Source organism: Ostrea edulis, chromosome 9 (assembly GCF_947568905.1).
Source record: "Ostrea edulis chromosome 9, xbOstEdul1.1, whole genome shotgun sequence".
NCBI lineage: Eukaryota > Metazoa > Mollusca > Bivalvia > Ostreida > Ostreidae > Ostrea > Ostrea edulis.
In genome coordinates, this window is record NC_079172.1 from 59,622,365 (window position 1) to 59,644,767 (window position 22,403).

Here is a 22,403-nt window from a genome sequence, read left to right on the forward strand (position 1 = left end):
AACAAAGCATAGTGCAAACATCATTTGTATATTGGTCATCAAAGAATAGTAGCAGTAACTGTCACATACAGATGTACTTGAATGGCTTCAAAAATTATGAGGTCGGACGTTTGGGATACATGGAATTAAGAAACACCCAAAAGGGTCAAGAGAGATGTATCAAACAACGGACAGTGTATGTACCCTGTGTCAACGGTGGGAAGAGACTTGTAAACAGTGTGAAATAATTAAATCTATATCACATGTACAAAGACCCGAGTTATTTGTGTAACCATGGACTGTATTTAGATATGCAATATTTGTCTATCCTTGATACAGATAAAAATATCTATTGTACGTGTAGAATGTTTAAAGTATCTATTTTAATTGTGAGGTAAATATAAAAAAAGGTAAAGCAAAACAATACATTGTTATACTCACTATAGTATATATTGTTACTTCATTATTACATAATTGTACCATACCAATGAGATGTTTCTCAAGGTTTCAATAACCCGATCTAGTTAAAATCAGACTTCTTACATCCGCGCCGTATACTCTGCATAAGAAACGATTGTGAGCGTATCTTAGGATCTGATTTTGATTAGATTGTCAATAACTTAAGCTAAACTAAACAAGAGTGTCTAATTCGACAAATGCTATGAATATGTTTATTCACAATGCTTTTACAAATAGAGGGGTAAAAATTAATATGGATACTTATGAAATAAGTTGACATTACCGACACATTTTTAATCAACCAAAAATCATGTTCTTTATCATTAGAACATGGATTGTACTATTCATTGTACGTTTAAACCTAATGACCTAAGTAAAGGTCGATCTTCACACCCAGCAAGCTACATTTAAACCTAATGACATAAGTAAAGGTCGATCTTCACACTCGGCAAGCTACATTTAAACCTAATGACTTAAGTAAAGGTCGATCTTCACACTCAGCAAGCTACATTTAAACCTAATGACATAAGTAAAGGTCGATCTTCACACCCAGCAAGCTACATTTAAACCTAATGACATAAGTAAAGGTCGATCTTCACACTCGGCAAGCTACATTTAAACCTAATGACTTAAGTAAAGGTCGATCTTCACACTCAGCAAGCTACATTTAAACCTAATGACATAAGTAAAGGTCGATCTTCACACTCAGTAAGCTACATTTAAACCTAATGACATAAGTAAAGGTCGAGCTTCACACTCAGTAAGCTACATTTAAACCTAATGACATAAGTAAAGGTCGAGCTTCACACTCAGCAAGCTACATTTAAACCTAATGACATAAGTAAAGGTCGATCTTCACAATCAGTAAGCTACATTTAAACCTAATGACATAAGTAAAGGTCGATCTTCACACTCAGTAAAGTACATTTAAACCTAATGACATAAGTAAAGGTCGATCTTCACATTTAGCAAGCTAGGTCTATACCTAATGCCATAAGTAAAGGTCGATATTCACACTCAGTAAGATACATTTAAACCTAATGACATAAGTAAAGGTCGATCTTCACATTTAGCAAGCTAGGTCTATTTATACCTAATGCCATAAGTAAAGGTCGATCTCCACACTCAGTAAGCTACATTTAAACCTAATGACATAAGTAAAGGTCAATCTTCACACTCAGCAAGCTACATTTAAACCTAATGACATAAGTAAAGGTCGACCTTCACACTCAGTAAGCTAGGTCTATCTAAACCTAATGACATACGTAAAGGTCGATCTTCACACTCAGTATGTTAGGTTTATCTTAACTTTGTTAAAAATAAAGTTTCAGGGTGATTGATTGATTGTATCTTGTTTAACGTCCCTCTCGAGAGTTTTTCACATATATGGAGACGTCATCAAAATCGGTGAAGGGCTTCAAATTTAATCCTCTGCTCGGCGTTTACGACGACCATTGAACATTGAGGAGTCTTTAGCGTGCCACACCTACTGTGACACGGGACATCCGCTTTTTAAAAGGTCATCTCCGAGGACGCATGACATTCACATCTGATGTCAAGCGTTTGATGATTGAACTATCACTATGCGTTTTAGCAACTTCCGTTTGTCGCGGCCGGGATTCGAACCCCAGCCATCCGCATGCGGGGCGATTGCTCTAGCTCTAGACCACTTCGATGATTCTTGTTTAAAGGTGAAAAATAAGTTTCTAATCGACTAGTTGTTTTCATGACGGTAAAGAAATATATCTTCCTAATTATGGCTCGACCGAGAATGGTTTACACTTACATGATACAAAAGCAATCTCATTTCTTCTTAGTGGAAATAATTCTTACTACTGCAACAACATTATATGAATATTTGATTAGGCATAGCGATTATTTTATAAAATAACCTACACATTTTGATTTTCCGATTGCAAAACCTTACTATGAGTATTTTTTAATTTTGTTTTATAATCAATCTGTCAACGGTTAATCAGTCAGAGATAAATATGAATTCATTTATAAGTTTTAGTCATCAAATTATATTTTTGATATTTGAATATTCTGATGTAAGCTTTCTTCAACTCCTGCTCAGGCGTTACTCTCTACGTTTAGTCCTCGTTATAAAGATCGATGTTTTCACTTTGAAGTTATTAATGACTATAGAGAGACAAAAGACTGATCGCTGAACCCACTTTGAGCGCAGGATGAGCAAACGATGAACACCTTGTGAACATCAATCGCGAGCGGTCGGTGAACGGTGAACACAAAACTGTAAACGGTGAAGAGACACTGAACAAACAGTGAGCGAATGAAAAAATGAGAAAGTAGAACGTTTCATGGCCAGAACTAAATAAAATGAGAAAGTAGAACGTTTCATGGCCAGAACTAAATAAAATGAGAAAGTAGAACGTTTCATGACCAGAACTAAATAAAATGAGAAAGTAGAACGCTTCATGGCCAGAACTAAATAAAATGAGAAAGTAGAACGTTTCATGGCCAGAACTAAATAAAATGAGAAAGTAGAACGTTTCATGGCCAGAACTAAATAAAATGAGAAAGTAGAACGTTTCATGGCCAGAACTAAATAAAATGAGAAAGTAGAACGTTTCATGGCCAGAACTAAATAAAATGAGAAAGTAGAACGTTTCATGGCCAGAACTAAATAAAATGAGAAAGTAGAACGCTTCATGGCCAGAACGAAATTGTGTATAACATATTCTCGGTTAACGTCCTATATAACCGATTCTGAGTTTTCCACCCTCGACATCTAAACGTACTGAACTAAATTTGAAATTCCCACGTAGATGAAGTTACTGTTGGGATGTTATTGAGGTGTTTTTTTTCTCTGATATTACATTAAGATGATGCCTAATTTATGTCTTGACATCGTTACTGAATATTGTTGTAAATTATCCTTCAAAATGTTGCATGAGAGTTGATATACTCAAAACATTCCAAAGCAAATATTTTCCTGTGTATCATGAGTATTGTACGCTAAGATCTATAGCAATCCTAATTATCTTTGACTTGAAATACTAAAATGCAAATTTGATAGTGTGTTTGATTTCAGTGAGCGTTTCTTTACCTGTTTGTGGTATTTGTAAACATTGCGTACAGCTTTGTGTGATGTCACAGTAGTCACACGTCATACGTTTTCTTTTTCAGAGTTCTGTATAGTAACCAATTAACAACGATAGAAAATGGTGCTTTTGAGGGTCTGTCAAATCTACAGACAATGTAAGTCTCTACATGTTTATGATTATTACATGTTTATGCTATACTAATATTCACCGTCATTGGTGCACAATTAAGTAGCGTTGATATTGATGCATATGAAATATAAGTATTTTTAACCTGTTTATAAGCTTCAACATAAAGGTAATTCCTAATTTTTGTCTTAATATCGTTACTGAATAATGAGTGAATGTTGAAGTCCAAATAAAAGCCATTATAAAGTTGTGGGCACGAAAACTATGTTCCAAACTTTTGCATGATATTTGATACACCCAATTCATTCAAACGCAAACACTTTTTTGTTGATCATGGGTATTGTACCCTAAGATCTGTAGAGATCCTAATTATCATCGACTTGAAATACTGAAATGCAACTTTGATAGTGTGTTTGATTTCAGTGAGCGTTTACTTACCTGTTTGTGATATTTGTAAACGTTACGTGTAACTTTGTGTGATGTCACAGTAGTCACACGTCATACGTTTTCTTTTCCAGATATCTGAATGATAACCAATTAACAACGATAGAAAATGGTGCTTTTGAGGGTCTGTCAAATCTACAGACACTGTAAGTCTCCACATGTTTATGATTATTACATGCTTATGCTATACTAATATTCGGACAAATGATACTCATTGAATGCAAATAAAGACAACAGTTGGTTTCTGTTCATCAACATAGTTCATCATCATTAGTGTAGAATCAATTAGCGTTAATTTTGATGCATTTAAAATATAAGTATTTGTAACCTGTTTATAAGCTTCAACATAGCCTAATTCTATTTCACATCAACTGATCATGACAAACATGAAAATGTTCTAAATGAGAAAGTCTCTATTCTTATTTTTATAATATTATATATTTTCCGATATCGCGGTATTGCATTTTATCAAATAGCCGGACATCACATTAAGATAAGGTTTGCAACAACAGGCTTTGGGATCATGAAACTGTCTTAAAGTTTAAGACTGTCTTAAATGACGAATTTGGCTCCACTTGTTTGGTACGCTGTTTTTGGCTATATTTAGCTCTAAAACTTCATAGTTATTTCGGATTTCAAAGATTTCGGTTGAGCATCACTGAAGAGACATTATTTGTCGAAATGTGCATCTGGTGCATAAAAATTGGTACCGTATCAGTTTTAAATTATGACCCCTGGGTCGAGGCCTCTGCTGGTGGACTGTTAGTCCCCGAGGGTCTCTACAGCCCAGTAGCTAAGTACTTCGTTACTAACTTGAAAATACGGATGTATATTTAATTGCTGTTATAAAATTTAGAAATTCATTTCCAAATTAAGGATTATCTCCCTCATGCATAGCTCTTATCCCTGGGCGAATTTGGCTCCACTTGTTTGGCACGCTGTTTTTGGCTATATTTAGCTCTAAAACTTCATAGTTATTTCGGATTTCAAAGATTTCGGTTCAGCATCACCGAAGAGACATTATTTGTCGAAATGCGCATCTGGTGCATCAAAATTGGTACCGTACAAGTTTTACATCAGTAAATTTGCACTTGAATATTAAAACTGAAAAAAAAATTGACACAACCTGGAGTGGATGGAACCTTTTATTCAATTAAACCAGACTGTTGATATATTCATTTTCATCTCACCTGAGGTGAAAGCTCAAGTGAGCTTTTCTGATCACCCGTATTCCGGCGTCCGTCCGTCTGTCCGTCCGTCTGTCCGTCCGTCTGTCCGTCTGTAAACTTTTCACATTTTCAACTTCTTCTCAACAACCACTGGGCCAATTTCAACCAAAGTTGGCACAAAATATCCTTAGGTTAAGGGAATTCTAAATTGTTAAAATAAAGGGCCAGGCCACCTTCCAAGCGGAGATAATCAAGAAAAGGTAAAAATAGGGTAGGGTCATTCAAAAATCTTCTCAAGAACCACTGGGCCAGAAAAGATGAAATTTATAGATAAGCTTTATTAGGTAGTGCAGATTCTAAATTGTTAAAACCATGGCCCCCGAAGGTCGGATGGGGCCACAATAGGGGGTCAAAGTTTTACATACAAATATATAGGGAAACTCTTTAAAAATCTTCTTCTCAAGAACCACTGAGCCAGAAAAGCTGAGATTTATACGAAAGCTTCTTTATATAATGGAGATTATAAATTGTTAAAATCATGGCCCCCGGAGGTCGGATGGGGCCACAATAGGGGGTCAAAGTTTTACATACAAATATTTTGGAAAAATCTTTAAAAATCTTCTTCTCAAGAACCGCTGAGCCAGAAAAGTTGAGATTTATGTGAAAGGTTCCTTCTATAATGCAGATTTTAAATTGTTAAAATCATGGCCCCCTGGGGTAGGATGGGGCCACAATAGGGGGTCAAAGTTTTACATACAAATATATAGGAAAAATCTTTAAAAATCTCCTTCCCAAGAACCACTGAGCCAGAAAAGCTGAGATTTATATGAAAGCTTCCTGATATAGTACAAATTATAAATTGTTAAAATCATCGCCCCCGGGGATCGGATGGGGCCACGATAGGGGGTCAAAGTTTTTTGGGTGTTTTTGTTTGTTTTTTTTCTGTTTTTTTTTTTATATAGTGCAGATTCAAGTTTGTTAAAATCATGGACCCCGGGGATTGGATGGGGCCTCAAGGGGGGCATCAAAGTTTTACATACAAATTTATAGGAAAAATCTTTTAAAATCTTCTTCTCAAGAACCACTGAGCCAGAAAAGCTGAGGATTATATGAAAGCTTCCTGATATAGTGCAGTTTATAAATTGTTAAGATCATGGCCCCCAGGGGTCGGATGGGGCCACAATAGGGGTCAAAGTTTTACATACAAATATATAGGAAAAATCTTTAAAAATCTTCTTCCCAGAACCACTAAGCCAGAAAAGCTGAGATTTATATGAAAGCTTTCTGATATAGTTCAGATTCAGGTTTGTTAAAATCATGTCCCCCTGGGGTAGGATGGGGCCACAATAGGGGATCAAAGTTTTACATACAAATATATAGGGAAAATCTTTAAAAATCTTCTCAAGAATCATTGGGCCAAAGAAGTTCACATTTACATGAAAGCTTTCTGACATAGTGTAGATTCAAGTTTGCAAAAACCATGGCCTCCAGGAGTAGGTTTGGGGCCATAATAGGGATTACGGTTTTACATGCAAATAGATATGGAAAATCTTCTGATATGGACCAAGGTGACTCAGGTGAGCGATGTGGCCCATGGGCATCTTGTTTACTCTCTCTCTCTCTCTCTCTCTCTCTCTCTCTCTCTCTCTCTCATAAAACATTTTTTTTCCTGTAAATTGAAGATTGATGCATATGCCACTTGTCTTGATATTACAGAATAGAAGAAAACAAAGAATTATTAAAAAAGCTGGTCTTAAAGTGGATCACAAAAAAATCACTTAGACTTAAGATTGGTATTTTGTCTTAAATTCTAAAACTACGTTAGAGCTGTCTTAACTTTCTAAGAGTATCGTTAAGTTCGTTCAAAATGGCCGCGCTGGTTGCATTTTTGAGGCGAGTAAGAGAACATGAACGTGATGTCCGCGATGAAGATGTCTGCCCCTACCAAGAAGCGAACAAATCATTTATTTAAGAAATAATAGACCGTCGTTAGATCGAAAACACAGGATCTTGACGTTGAAAATCATATAATGAAAAAAAAAATTGTTTTTCTATAAGCAGAGTATTGACGTAAAAAGTTTGTTTACAGGAAAAGAAGTCAAATCCCTGTAATCGAAAAGTAACACCGATAGCCCAGAAAAATTGGGAGTGGGCGTTTTCAAATGTTTAGGCATAAATATGACATCTTGTGTGATCGAAATATCGCAGGATTGATCGCCCGATTGTCCATTTCACTGCCTGATCGTAGTTTGTAAAGTAGACGTATATGTGCAAGTAGTACGTACACATACGACCGTTTCATTAAAAAATTTCGATACAAAAGTACATTTATTAACCTGACTGAGTTTGTTGACAATATGTGGAAGAAGAAAACAATCATTACTTGCAGTCTGCATTTGCACACGATTGATGTGCAGTCCAAGCCCGAATTTGAAATTAATCAGAGTTATCCTTCTTTGCTACATCTACGCACACAATCGACAAAATAAATAAAGGCATTGAATTTAACCGTGTTCAGTGCCTCTCTTTCGCTTTTTCCGAACTGGTGACTTCCAAGGGCAATGCACATCGGAAGTTACGAGCAGGAATTACTGACAGGATGACAATTATCCATGAATCTATATTTTCTGCTGATTTGACGGGTTTATTGCTTCAGATTCACTTTGATTCTATTATGTTATATATATTCAATCCCATATATGTTGACTATTTGTTCTTTTATTTTTTAATTTACTTTCCGTCAGTTATAGCTTGTATTGCTTTAACTTAAGTCTAAGTCTAGAATCTTAAATTGCTATGGCAACAAGGGACTCTTTTGCGTAGAGGTATTGCTTTAAGACAATCTTAGTTAAGATTTGCTTAAGTTCATTTTGTGATCCATTTAAGTCAGCAATCTTACCTAAGTTCAAATCTTAATTTAAAGTCAAAATTTTGACTTAACTTTAAGACAGTTTCATGATCCTGGAGTCAGGGAAATAACTCTTGTTATACCTCAGTGCAATCGGATCACGCGCTCGTCTTTTTCCGTAACCGGTAAGAAGACTCGGACGTGGATCGGCGCAAGAATTGCATCAAATCGATGCATTTCTTCGCCGGAAGCGCGCCCGTGGATGAGAGTTAAAAGGCCAGAACCGAATTCCTGAATAACATGTCATTTATATTTTCACCACAGATTCAGTTTTGGTATCATTAACGTCTTATTCACTCTGATACATAACATGTAGGTGGAAATTGATTGTGGTACAATACCTTAGATGTGTAAAATATCTTAGATGCACTTGAAAGTTCACGTTTCATAGTGTAACGTACGACTGTGATGTCAAAGTTATGTTTATGCATACGTAACAACCAACTCTGATGGCGTCGATCCACATACGAGGTTCATTTGCGGTTACGGAAATAGCCGAGTAGCTACGATTGACCTCAGTACACCTTGCGCTTTATGACGTCACAATGAAAAAAATGTGTCACGGCATAGTTGTATCATGGGGAAATATCATGCTATTTACTTCTTATCTACTACCGCTGTCAAGTGTTAAGCGGCGTATGTGTAAATCTCCACAACATAATAATAATAATAATAATAATTTTTCTCAAATGATCATTTATAAATAATTTGTTCGATATTATAAAAGTCTACAATTTTTATATATAGTATGCGTTATATTTAATTTCCATTAAAATTTTGTTGTGACCTTGAAATCGCCCCTAATGGGCATCGGTATTTGAAATACATGGAGAAAGTCAGTTGTCTGTAAACTACAGCATGGCTCTGATAAATCATGATGATCGGTACCGGTTGCTGATATTTTGTGTCAAACCATGAGATGATCACATGTAATATATGTGAATCTTGCAAGGGAAAGTAGGATTTATTTTGATGCTGTTATAATCAATCATTATTTGTGAATAGTATCCTCAAATTTGACAAGGTTCATCATTAACGAAGCTAGGAATGTTTATGACATTCACAATCATTTAAAAAACTAAAAACCTGACCATGCTTTACCTCTCGAATTACATACACTTTATATTTCAATACTATGACATCTACATCAGCTGATCGAGCGATTTATTGCATGGACTTTGAAATGTTAAAAAACGCGACTTATATGACCAAGTAAGAATAAAAGAGGGATCATCTCTAGTATATTTTAAAATAGTCTTTATTTTTTCTGAGGAACATCTTCATAATGGCATGGATATTGTGAATATAAGAGATTTGTAAAGTGTCATTTTCACTAACTTTACGTTGCCCCCCCCCCCCCCCCCCCTAGATCCGCCACTGACTGGGCTTTATAACAGTTGCATGTTCAGCTATGTATAGAAACATCAAGTAATGGAACAAGAAAAGGGAATTTATCTCAAAGATGTAGTACATGCATATGGGACAGGTTCGGGCTAATGAAACACAGAATTTATGACGAAGCGGGGCCGTGGAAAACCCGCCGGGAAATTGAAGATATTGTATTGTATGAATTTAGAAAACAAACAAACAAAAAATTTCTAACAAATGTGATACTACAATACTTGACAAATAAATATAATTTATCATTTTGGGGCTGGAATTGTATTTTGTTTATGTAAATGCTCAATACACTATTAAAAAGTTGTACAAATATTATAAAACAAAGTGACAAATCGCATAAATGAAATAATTCTTTTTAATCTGTTACCATAGAAACAAAGCCCGATGGGTACAAATGTTATATGCTTTCTTAAATGTTTATGATCCAAATATTATGTTTAAAGTGAAATTTTTCTGACGTAGACCTCGTAAAGCTGCTCAATATATATTTTTGTTGCCATGTAATTGAAATTTTATTTAAGATATAAAATGTAATATTTTTTGTGTTTTAAAATAAAAGTGTTCTACCAATTAGTTTAACCTTATAGATAATACCTTTTAAAAATTTTACCAGCTTTTTACCCCATAAGTTTGCATCGAGTAGTTTTTATGCCACTAGTATTCCCTTTTGTACAAATATCCCGAAAATGTAAAACATCACAAAATTAAGCCAATCTGGTTAAAAAACGACACGGGCAACTTTTTTAAAAGTCATTTCTAGAAGACAAATGCCTACTGAACATACTGATACACATATACAACATGACTGTGTTCGCTAGATGTCAAAATGTCGCAAACCTTACCTTAATTTAGTTCCATAAATCAGTATATTTCTATATCGATTGCAATATTTAACAATACGATTGATTACAAATTGAATTTTGTTCTACATGTACATCTCGTCTTACAATCAAGCAGATCATCAGTTGTCAATACAGAGGGGGTTAGGGAGGTGCAGAAATTGCTAGCTATAACGATGTATTAAAACAGTTTATGCTATTTGATGGCTCTCCTATCTCCCGTCAATATTTTACCCAACAATTACAGACAGTCTTAGCTTTTTGCAAGATTCCACTTCAGAATTACCACACAAATAGTTTCCGTATATGCGCTACCTCAACAGCAGCTGCTCTAGGTTTCACCGAAATACATTTTCAAACCTTGGGTCGTTGGAATTCCAACGCCTTTAGGAAACATATCAGAATCCATACATTGACTTTGTAGTATTGTTTCCATCTTGAAAACAAGGGCTTCAGATCGATTATCAGAGACAATTCTAGTATTTGACATTACAGGTTAGTTTTCATGCGTTGTACTAGACAATACCTATGCCAACCCATTTACCAGTCAGGGGCTGTTTTTGGGGTTTACAATAAAAAAAAATTCATGTGTTCATTTTCAAATTTTCCATGTATATTTATTTATATGTTTAAGATAGCTGGGGAGTCAACAAGATAACCTACTTTTTAAACAAATTATGTATGACTTAATTTTATAGTCTAACTTGTTACAGTGGCATGAACACCCCTTTTTATAAGGTTGCACTGTTCGTTATCTTCACCTTTCATGTATGCCGAGTATCTTTACTATGAAAAGTATGAAATATGTTTAGTCCCTTTACTTTGGAAACGTGTCATTGATAATTTTACTTTCTGCAGCACCCATTTTTGTAGGTACATATGTCACTCCTATTGATCGATATAATATGGGATGATATCGCTTTACTTTTGTACTTTTATATTGGGTGTTACTTCAGGGATTGGATTTTTCTATATATGTCACTCCTATTGAGATATATATTGTGAGATGACGATGCTTTACTTTTGTACTTTTATATTGGGTTCTACTTCAGGGATTGGATTTTTCTATATATGTCACTCCTATTGAGAGGTATATTGTGAGATGAAGATGCTTTACTTTTGTACTTTTATATTGGGTTCTACTTCAGGGATTGGATTTTTCTATATATGTGCTTGTATATACGTTACTTCTTTTTATTGTCATTTATTTATTTAATAAATGACAATGTTTACCTTTTATACGAATTTGGCTTATTTCGGGACAGGCTGACATAAAAATAGTTCTTTTAATTAATATGATTAGAATATACTATGCATGCAGTTCAATCCACATCATTGACAATAGTAATGATATTTGTAATATCTATTCAGCTCTCCCATTTTATATCAAATTAATATATTACATATTCATTTACATGCATATACATATTACTGTACATATAAACTAATACGCACATAGGCATACACACATGTTAATGTGAAAGTTGTTTTTAATATAAAAAAGAACAGAAAAAAGAAGAAAAAAAGGATAAAAAGTAAAATAAATGAAACAAGATGTGTTTGTGAAACACAAATGCCCCCGATAATGGCCAATTTCGAAGATAGCCAAGGTCACAAGGGCAAATATCTTGGTACCAGTAGAAAGATCTTGTCAAAAGAAATGCTCATGTACAATATGAAAACTCTAATATTTACCATTTAGAAGTTATGACCAATGTAAAAAAAAAAAAAAAAAAAGTAGGTCAATTGTCAAGGTCAAAAGGTTCAATACCAACAGAAAGGTCTTATCACAGGGAATACTCATGTGAAATATCAAAAATCTATCACTTATTTTTCAAAAGTTATTAGCAAAGTTAAAGTTTTCAAAAAGTAGCTCAAACTCCAAGGTCACGGGGTCAAAAATGTACCCACGGAAAGTTCTTGTCACAAGGAATACTCATGTGAAATATCAAAGCTTTATCATTTATTATTCAAAAGTTATTAGCAAGGTTAAACTTTTCAAAAAGTAGGTCAAAATCCAAGGTCAAAGTCACAGGGTAAAACATGTTGGTACCTACGGAGAGGCCTTGTCACAAGGAATACCCATGTAAAATATCAAAGCTCTATCACTTACTGTTCAAACGCTATTAGCAAGGTTAAAGTTTCAGACAGAATGACAGAATTACAGAATGACAGAATGACAGACAGGACAAAAACAATATGCCCCCGATCTTCGATCTTGGGGGCATAAAAATACATATTAATGATATTATTGGGGTACATGATCATTTGGTGGTAGTAAGAAAAATATTTCTAATAAAATGTTATACACATATGAATTATAACACATCACATATATACTGTCAGTTGTTTTTAAACTCTGTTTTAACAATGTTTTTTTCTATGATGATTCTTCCCTCAATAATTGAATTTAGACCCTTGTACTTAGCACTGGGTGGTTTTTACACTTACTTGAATATATAATTCTTAGTTATCAAACGTATCAAATTTTGTACTTTATAAACATTATTGTTCTTATATTTACCAAATGATATTGTTGTTTTGTCGAACGATAAAGATATTTCAAACTTGTACAATAACCACTCTTCAATATCATTCCAAATCTCCTTTGCCAAATGATGCCCAACAAATAGATGTTCGATTGATTCAATTTCATTATTGCAGAAATAGCATGTTGGGAACTTTTTAATCTTAAGTTTATAAAGATACGAATTTGTGGGAATTGTTCTATGTAACACTTGAAGCTGTAACGAATGAAGTTTGATTCTTTTATGACTTTTAAAAGGAGTTCAAAAAATGTTGCTTCATTCACTCGAATTGAAATAATATCCATCTTCATTCCATTTTAATGTTGAAATACTTGTTTCCTTCTTTATATCAATGGAAATATTATTTATATCGTAACACCCTATCATATTGATCTAGAATATTCTCAAAGAACTAGGCATAATAAGTCTATGGGAAACATCGTATCATTTTGTTTTCTATTTAAAAAAAACTGTCCATCACTGAATGAATTAATCTTCTGATCCAAGTTGATTTTAATGCTAAAATAAACTTAGAATAATCCACCATTTTAAGGCCACTATCTCTGTAATCCTGAATGGTAGTATTTTGTATTTATTTGAGGATTTTATTTCCCCAAAGAAAAAGTTAAATTTCATCTTCGAATGTGTTTATGATTTCCTCTGATGGATTTGGTAAAGTAAGTATCATGTGGTTTAGTTTAGGGATAATTAGTGCCTTAATTACAGTTACTCTACCAATAAGAGTTAATTTTCGTCGTTTCCATCGAGTTAATATTTTTTAATATCATTTAATTTTGATATATAGTTAAGATTGATCATTTTATTTAATTCCACTGAAAATTGAATCCCTAAAATATCAAACGTTGTGTTATTCCACTCCAACTCGTCCACTCAGAATGATCATATACATGTACATCTTTTGCGAATTTTTTACTACCAATCCGTATCATTTTTTTCTTGAAAATTTATTCTAAACCCTGAAAATTTTGTAAAGTAATATATTTATCTAAGAATTCCATCCATTGATTCGAGTGATCCATCAGAGATTAATGACATATCGTCTGCATATTGTGAAATATTGTACTCTTCTCCATCTATTAATATGCCTTTTATATCTTTATTTTTGTGAATAAAAATACCCAAAATTTCAGCACACAACAGGAAAAGATATATGGATATAGAATTTCCCTGTCTACAGCCTCTTTCTGGATTGATAAAATCAGATATAATTCCCTTCTGTATGACACAGGATTTATTATTATATCTCAGGATGTTTTTGCTGTATAAATAATAGGCGAAAAAATTGCTATTTCTTCTGGATAACGCTAGCCGTGAAATAGTTTCTGAACTATCTGCCCTGGGGAAATAGCCTCAAAACTATTTAGCGAATGCTATATTTTCCTGCATTATTTTTTTCGAAATATCTCAAGTGTTATCAAATCTGTGATGTCAAAGTCCGATAATTCTTTTTAGTTTTCCAAACGCCAATGGAGACGTGTAAACTTCAGTTTGGTATGTCTGACACAAATAAAGTTTACTTTGGTATGATGAAACACCTATTAAGTTTATTGCCCTCCTCGACAGCAACTATTTCGCTCGGCTGCTCCTCGGGAAATAGTTGCTGTCTTGGGGGACAATAAACTTGCTATTGTCCTCGTAGGCAGTTAATAGGTGTATAATATTACTATAAAAGTCTCTATCCAGCTTTTGATTGAGGTTCCAAAGTTAAGATAAAAAATGTGTAGTATATAAAATTTCACGAGATAGTATTAATAGCCTTTTCAAAGTCTATAAGCATTAACAGTCCAGGGATTTGATTGCAATATGTATATTCCATTATGTCATAAATCATTCTGATATTTTCTCTAATGTAATCTTCCTTTTATAAAACCAGTTTGATCTGTTTGTATTAATTTACTTAGGACTTTTTTATTCGCCCAGATATACACCCAGATGCTAATTCATGCATAGCATTTAAAAGACGTCAATTTTTCAAAACTTCTCTTGGTTTACCTGCTTTTGATATACAAGTAATAATTCCTAGTCTATTTGTATATGAAAATTGCATTAATTCATAAGTATTATGTATTGCCCTTGTCACAAATTTACTAATATTTTTATCCAAACAAAATTAAAAAATCATATGTAAATCCATCTGGTTACGGACTTTTATCATTTTTTTTAAAAATATGTCTTCTTTGGTAATTGCACCTATAAACTACGTGATTCTCTTTCTCTTAATCTGGATGTGTTATAATATTTAGTCTATTGTAAATACTACAGTTTGCTTCTACATTTTTCTCTTTTTATCTAAATTTTCATAAACTCTTTTAGTTTCCTCTAAATTGTCTTCTTGATTACATATTGTACATTTATCATTTGTGATTATTTCTGGAATTTGTTTACTAATATAATTTCTGGACTCTCAGCTTCCAAAATAATTGGTTGGTTTTTCTCCTTCCTCAACCCAGTTAACTCGACATCCAATGCAATGACCTTTCATTTTATTTTTCTAATCTCTATTTGTTTGCTAGATTATTTCCAATATTTTTGTTACATTCTGTTTTAATCTTAACATCTCTATTTCTAACTGAATATTGTGCTCCTGTTTTATTTTTCTTAGAAAAGTGTGAGGTAGTTTTTCATCTAATTTCCATTTGCAGAGTATACAGAAATAGTTTATCACTAACTGTTAATTGTAACTTTTCATCATTAACAGAACATAAATTTTCCATACTATAAACAGGGCATACATACTGGGTTTTGTCATAATAATGAAGGCCCGTGTTGGGAATGTTGTACTAAAGTATTCAACACCATCGAGTTATCTATCTTACTTGAAAAATTCCTTTAACTGAGCCTCCCTATCGATAAAAACCATTCAACTATTCACTTGCTGAGAATATAGATATGAGAGCGCTCTGAACACAGTCAGATGACAGATATGATCTGTTGCCCAGAATCATTCATCTAACCAACAGTGAAATTATCTATAGAAAGCTTCTCATACAGGTACTCAACTCATTTTTTGAAAGAAAGGAAATGGATTCAGTGTATGAAATTTACTTTACTCAAATCAAATATGCAGAAGTTACATGTAGCTCGGGCGAGGATACAGATAGTTTACTCGGATTATTTTGGATTTAGAAGATGAGAGGAATTCAAGTGCATCATATTCAGCAAACTTTGACCTGAAATTAAACTTTTATAGCGATATATCTGATGAAGTTATTAAATCAACCGGTATTTTAAATGAGTACCGAGTAGAAAATGCATAACTATGTATTACATGTACCCGTTTGAAAGGTAAAACAGAGAATAATGAAGCTAATATACTTTCTGTGACACCTATTTCCGTTACATCTTTGTACCTTGTCTCGAGGACTAAATCAACTGAACACAAATGGTAAGCATATGAGTACGTTGAAATTAACATCATATCTAAAGTTGAGATCATGATAACATTCGGTTAACAATTCCAAGAAGCGAGTGGTATTGTGCATGGGATTCTTAATTCATGTAAAAAGCAATTTCGTTCAATAACAGTGATAAAGTATTCCGGTGGATGTTTCAGCTCAGTGTGTGCAAATAAGATTAAGTATTTTCTGTGGAAATTAAAATGTAAAAAACAAGTATGTACAATCTTTAGTTTTCTTATGCTTGCAAACTTTAAACCAACAATTGAAAAAAATATTTGTTCAAAGTAAACCGTTTACTATTCAACAGTTTAGGACTGAATACTTGACTTTTAAACTGCTAAGTATTGAATGGTTTAACTATTCAATTACTAAACACAGTGGATGTCGTCACTGGTTTTTAAAATTGTAGTATCCAAGATTTTATTCTCCGATTATTATCATTTTTCACTGTTTTATATCCTAAAGTCGGCAGGTAAAGATCACAGTCACTACTGATACTAATTGGTATCCCTCTCTCATATAGAAAAATCCATGTTAACAAGGGTTCAAAACATATGATATATCTTTGTGTTCAACTTAAAACATACAATCTTTATTTTCAACATAACAACTATTTGTTTTTCTTATCATCTATCTGTTGAAATTGAGTGCAACTAGAAAATCCATGGGACATAGAGTTCGATTTGCACCCATGATTACATTGTACAATAAAACACGGTTAACACAAACTTTCCAGGACCAGCTAGTTCGTGAAAGCCAAACTTCGTTGTTGTTTTTTATTTTTGTTTCATAGGGGAATAAATATTATTTTCCAACAAGCATGAATTCGTCACAAACGTCTTTGTTAACCCTTTAACTATCAGACATTTTCTAGTTTTCGTTATATGCTGATAAAAAAAATTTCAAATAAAAATTTAGACATTTTCTAGTAACATTTTCAAAAAGCAACCCATTTATATCCTGAATAGAAAATTTTTGAAGTTTTCAATTATGTAGTGAAATGTGGTGTAACCGTTGCCATGACGACGAAATGAGCCCACAAACTACAAAAATGTGCGGGTTTTTTTTGTTTTTTTTTTTACCCTTTTCTATTTATAATACACTCAAATTAAATGATTAACAGCCATCATTTAAATATATTTAGGATTATTTGTATTCATAAACATGTACAGAGTATTCACATTTACAAAATAGTGATATTTATTCTAGATATACATAAACATTGAAGTACTAAATGTGCATGTTACACTTGAATGGCATTACTTTTTCTTATTTTCCTTCAAAACTTAAAAAATGGCTCAAATCATTTTTTCACCCTTTTCTTCTCTTGAAATAGAAAATCTGTTCAATAAACTACACTTTGTATCACAATATCTACTTCATGTAAGTACCGATATCATAAAAACATAAACAGTACAAGTTCAAATCTTATGATGAAATTGATGCATAAATACAAAATAGTTTGTAAAATTGTACATTTACTTAGAGTTTTTACAGTAACAGCAAATGGTTTATACCAGTAATCAAAACAAAGCAATCAAAAGCATTTAAAGGTAATGAGAATATGCTGGTTCTCATAACATACAACAATATCAACAGCTAATCATGAGGTAGCAGATTCTTAACATGGTGTGTTGGGACACATGCACCTTTACAGAGGTGAATATTACAAACATTGCACCCATACACTATATCTCGCCTCACGCCTAGGGAACTGCACCGATTGCACCGCCGCTTACTTTCACTAAGTTTTTTGCTAGTGTGTCTCGCAATACTGGTTGTGGTAACTGGACGGTTACGGGGCCGAAAAAATGTAGCAAATGGTTCAAGCTTTCCAAATACCATATACATTTTTAATCATTGTCTTTGTTATAAAAGATGTAACAAGCAGAAGATAACACAATTTTTGTCATTACGGCTTAATTTTCTTACTTTCCGGCAACAATGTGCGATTTTCAATGCATGTTTTCGATAAGTTTCCAACATCGTACAGAAAAAAACTTTGAGTAGAAAAAATGTTTAGTATTTACTCTCCGTTTTGAAAATATAATTTGTTTCATTATATTCCAATTATTAATAAAACGCCATCAATTTAATCACATCGGCACTTAAAAGGCGTCAAAAGGCGTCACTGGGAGTTAAAGTATATTACTGTAGTTTTAGGAAGAACAATATAAACGTGTGTTGCAGTATCAAACAGTGTCCATAATTACGCAATCAATGTAACATTAAACATGACCTCTCACTGATATTATTATTATTCATCTTTAAGTTGTTGTAACATAAATTGTTTGCAATGGAATTTCTTGTTCAGACCACCTTTCATTAAATAAATAATCTTACGAATTTATAGAAACAGAAGTATTAGGAGTAGGCAACAAAAAAAGGTTGGGAAAACGAGTCTCTCACATTTTAGAATCATTTAATTTTCCAGAACCACTGAACCAATTTCATTCCAACTTGGCACAAATCATAATAAGTTATAAAGCATATTTAAATGAAGGGACATGCTCCTTTTAAAAGTGATATAATCAAAAAATGCCGAAAATAGGATGGGATCATTTAAAAAATATCATCAACAACTAGCATGAAATGTTAAGATTAAATAAAAGCTTCTGGACACATTGTACACTCTAGTATTCCTTTATATATATATATAAATTGAAGATAACGAACCGTGATCAATCTCATAACCCCTATAAGGCATACCAAATAAAGAGTTAGAAAAACACGGACACCTGGTCATACCAGTAGTGAGATAATGTGCCTAAGAGGAGTAAGCAGCCCCTGTCGACCAGTCAAACCCACCCTGAGCCCGAGGTCTTGTTCAGGTAAACGGAATTATCTGTCAAAATTAGTGGGTCAAGAGTTTCTTTGTAAACGGCATGGAACAAGTCAGACAGCATTTGACCCACTGATAGGTTGTATTGGCAAACTAGATTGTTATAAAGACCAAAACTTTTGCAAAATGCTTACTTTAAACGAGACTGTCAAATTCCTTGCACCATCACCATGTTTGTCAGTAGCCTGTCTCGATTTAAAAACTGATCATACACAGAACACATTCTTGCCTATCGAATCAGCTGAGAGATATAAACACCATATGCACGTGGTAATGGAATAGTGCTACATAAATATGGGAAATTGATGATGGAGAAGCTGAAGTCATCCCGTTTGTCATAAAGTTGAGTTGTTAGTTTACTGTTAGTATCTACTTTCAATAAAATATATGTCTTAAAACGCAGGATTTGATTTGTGTTAAATCTATCACTTGGCATTGTTTTGTGATCTTATTTGACTCAAAGTTCAACTAAAAATGGTAAACGTCATTGTTTCACGAGTTTTTACTCAGATTCCATTGAAATAGCAGGAAAGAAGAAAATTTTTAATTTACAATTGTGATTGATGAACCAACTTAATCAAACTAAAATGAAAAATATTAGAAATACAACGTTTAAACAATGATCTAAAATGGGAACATTCTCACAATTAAACATCCGATATCTCACACTTAGACAGATAAAATCCGCAACAGAGATATACAAAAGAAAACGCACATACCAAATACAGTAAAACTCGAATATATCTAACACGGATATAGCGAAAATACGACTTTAGCGAAGTGAAAACGATTTCCCCGGCAAATTCTTTATATATTTTATATAAAAATCTGCGTCTGTAACGAACACGGATATAGCGAATTTACGGATATAACGAAGTAAATTCCTATTCCCCTTGAATTAAAACTGAACGTAAAAATCACCTTTTATAACGAATTGATTTTTTTTTTCATTTTAAACTCTTTGTGATTTTTAACAATCGTTTTCCATTGACATAAAGGATTCACACTTATTACAAAATTTCCGTTTGTATTTTTTGAAAAAAGGTTGTTAACGCAAAACAATACTTACACATACGTTTAGGAAATATATTGTCGGTATTGTTTACTATTCTTGTTAATCAAATTTGAAGTTTGATTGCATTTATTTTATAATACACTCCTCTATTTGTGTAAAACAACAAGTAAATGACAGTTGCAATAGACTGTACATGGATATGTATTGCACAAAATTGTGTTGACATTTCTCTCTCGACATAATCTTGCATGACTTAATAATCCATTAAGATAAATTATCATACATAAATCAATGTTTATATTTCTTGTATAAAAATATTTCTTCTCGAAAATATATAGGCTTCATTTCTATTAAAGACAATACAAACGCAAGTATATGCAAGGTGAAGATAACGAACAGTGACCAATCTCATAACTCCTATAAGCAATACAAAATAGATAGTTGGGCAAACACGGACCCCTGGACACACCAGAGGTGCCTAGGAGGAGTAAGCATCTCCTGTTGACCGGTCACACCCTCCGTGAGCCCTATATCCTGATCAGGTAAACGGAGTTATCCGCAGTCAAAATCAGTGTGCCAAGAACGGCTTAACAATCGGTATGAAACACGTCAGACAGCATTTGATCCAATGCAAGGTTGTACTGACGAAGTAGATCGTTATAACGACAATAGAATTTGCGAAATGCTGACTTCAATCGAGACTGTTGAAATCCCTGTACTATCAACTTGTTAGTCAGCAGCTTACCTCGATATAAAAACTTACTATACGCAGAACAAGCTCTTGCATATCGAATCAGTTGAGATATATAAACACCATACGTAGGTGATAATGGAATATTGCTACATAAATATGGGAAGTTGACAATGGAGAAGCTGAAATCATCCCGTTTGTCATACATTGTTGTTTTCTTATATAACTGTTATACATGTAGAACAAATCAGTTTTATAACGAATTTGTTATATTTGAATTATGAATTCGCCATAAACATATAGCGAATTACGCTTATAGCGAATTTTATAGAGGGTCCCCAGAAATTAGCCATATAAGAGTTTTACTGTATACCGACCAATCTCATAAAACCTGTAAACAAAATACGAGAAGATAACAAACACATGCTCCTGTAAACAACATTCATAGACCTGTGCATTCATATTACACAACAACCCCTTTACATATGGCATTACTTAACTCACTGTTCTGACATGACTGCAGCGTCTTTAATGATGTCATCAGTTCATTTGCCTTTGGTTGATAATTCGAGTGTTTAGCTTTGGCAAAATATCGTATGACAGTTGCTACATGAGTTTTTATATTTTCTTTTGAGAAGTCAAACTGTATAACAGTTCTTTTCCTCCCTTGACTATTTTTACTTATTACATGTTGTGCGTTTGTGTCCTTTTTCTTGTAGTATTTGTTTAGCTTTTCGTCAGCCACATTACGGTTCGAAAAGCCTGTGCACACAGGAACATGTTAGTGTAAACAAACGGAACTACAATAATCTGGGAATAAATCCCTTTCTCTAAGTCGTAACTTGCAAATATTGGAAGTTATGATGAAAATGACTAATATCTGTTATAATATATGTATTACATTTAATATTCCCCTAAAAAAACGACCCCTCCAAAAATGAAAAGCGAAAAAAAATATTGGAAAAATATTACATTTGAACTCGGAATGTATGGTTTAAGTGTAAGATTACCGAGCACCTAAACCACTAGGCCACCCAGGCATGTGAGTTTAAAGGTTTAACGTTTGACAGGCTGCTAAATCTGAAGGTAAATTTTGATAACGATTTTTTCATATTTTATCCATTTTCAACAAGAGAGCCACCTTAAACAAAATTTCTCAAACGGACTTATATACAGTCATAATCAAGTAAAACGATTTTAGTGTTTTATTTCTGGTTTAAGGTGGCCTTTTGCAACAGTTTGCAATTTGTATGCCCATTACGTTACATCTACCTGTTTTTTGGCTATATTTAGCTCTAAAACTTCATAGTTATTTCGGATTTCAAACATTTCGGTTGAGCATCACTGAAGAGACATTATTTGTCGAAATACGCATCCGGTGCATCAAAAATGGTACCGTATAAGTTTTGAATTATGACCCCTGGGTCGAGGCCTCTGCTGGTGGACTGTTAGTCCCCGAGGGTCTCTACAGCCCAGTAGCTAAGTACTTCGTTACTAGCTTGAAAATACGGATGT

General features: G+C 33.4%; 1 protein-coding gene across 1 annotated transcript in view; it reads left to right on the forward strand.

The window, feature by feature from the left end:
* The window catches only part of LOC125658266 (slit homolog 1 protein-like), a 229,518-nt gene that overhangs the window by 129,151 nt on the left and 77,964 nt on the right, over positions 1–22,403 (forward strand). The window contains exons 3-4 of the mRNA XM_056149727.1: positions 3,589–3,660; positions 4,151–4,222. Of these exons, the coding sequence (XP_056005702.1) occupies positions 3,589–3,660; positions 4,151–4,222 (144 nt within the window). The remainder of the gene's footprint in view (positions 1–3,588; positions 3,661–4,150; positions 4,223–22,403) is intronic.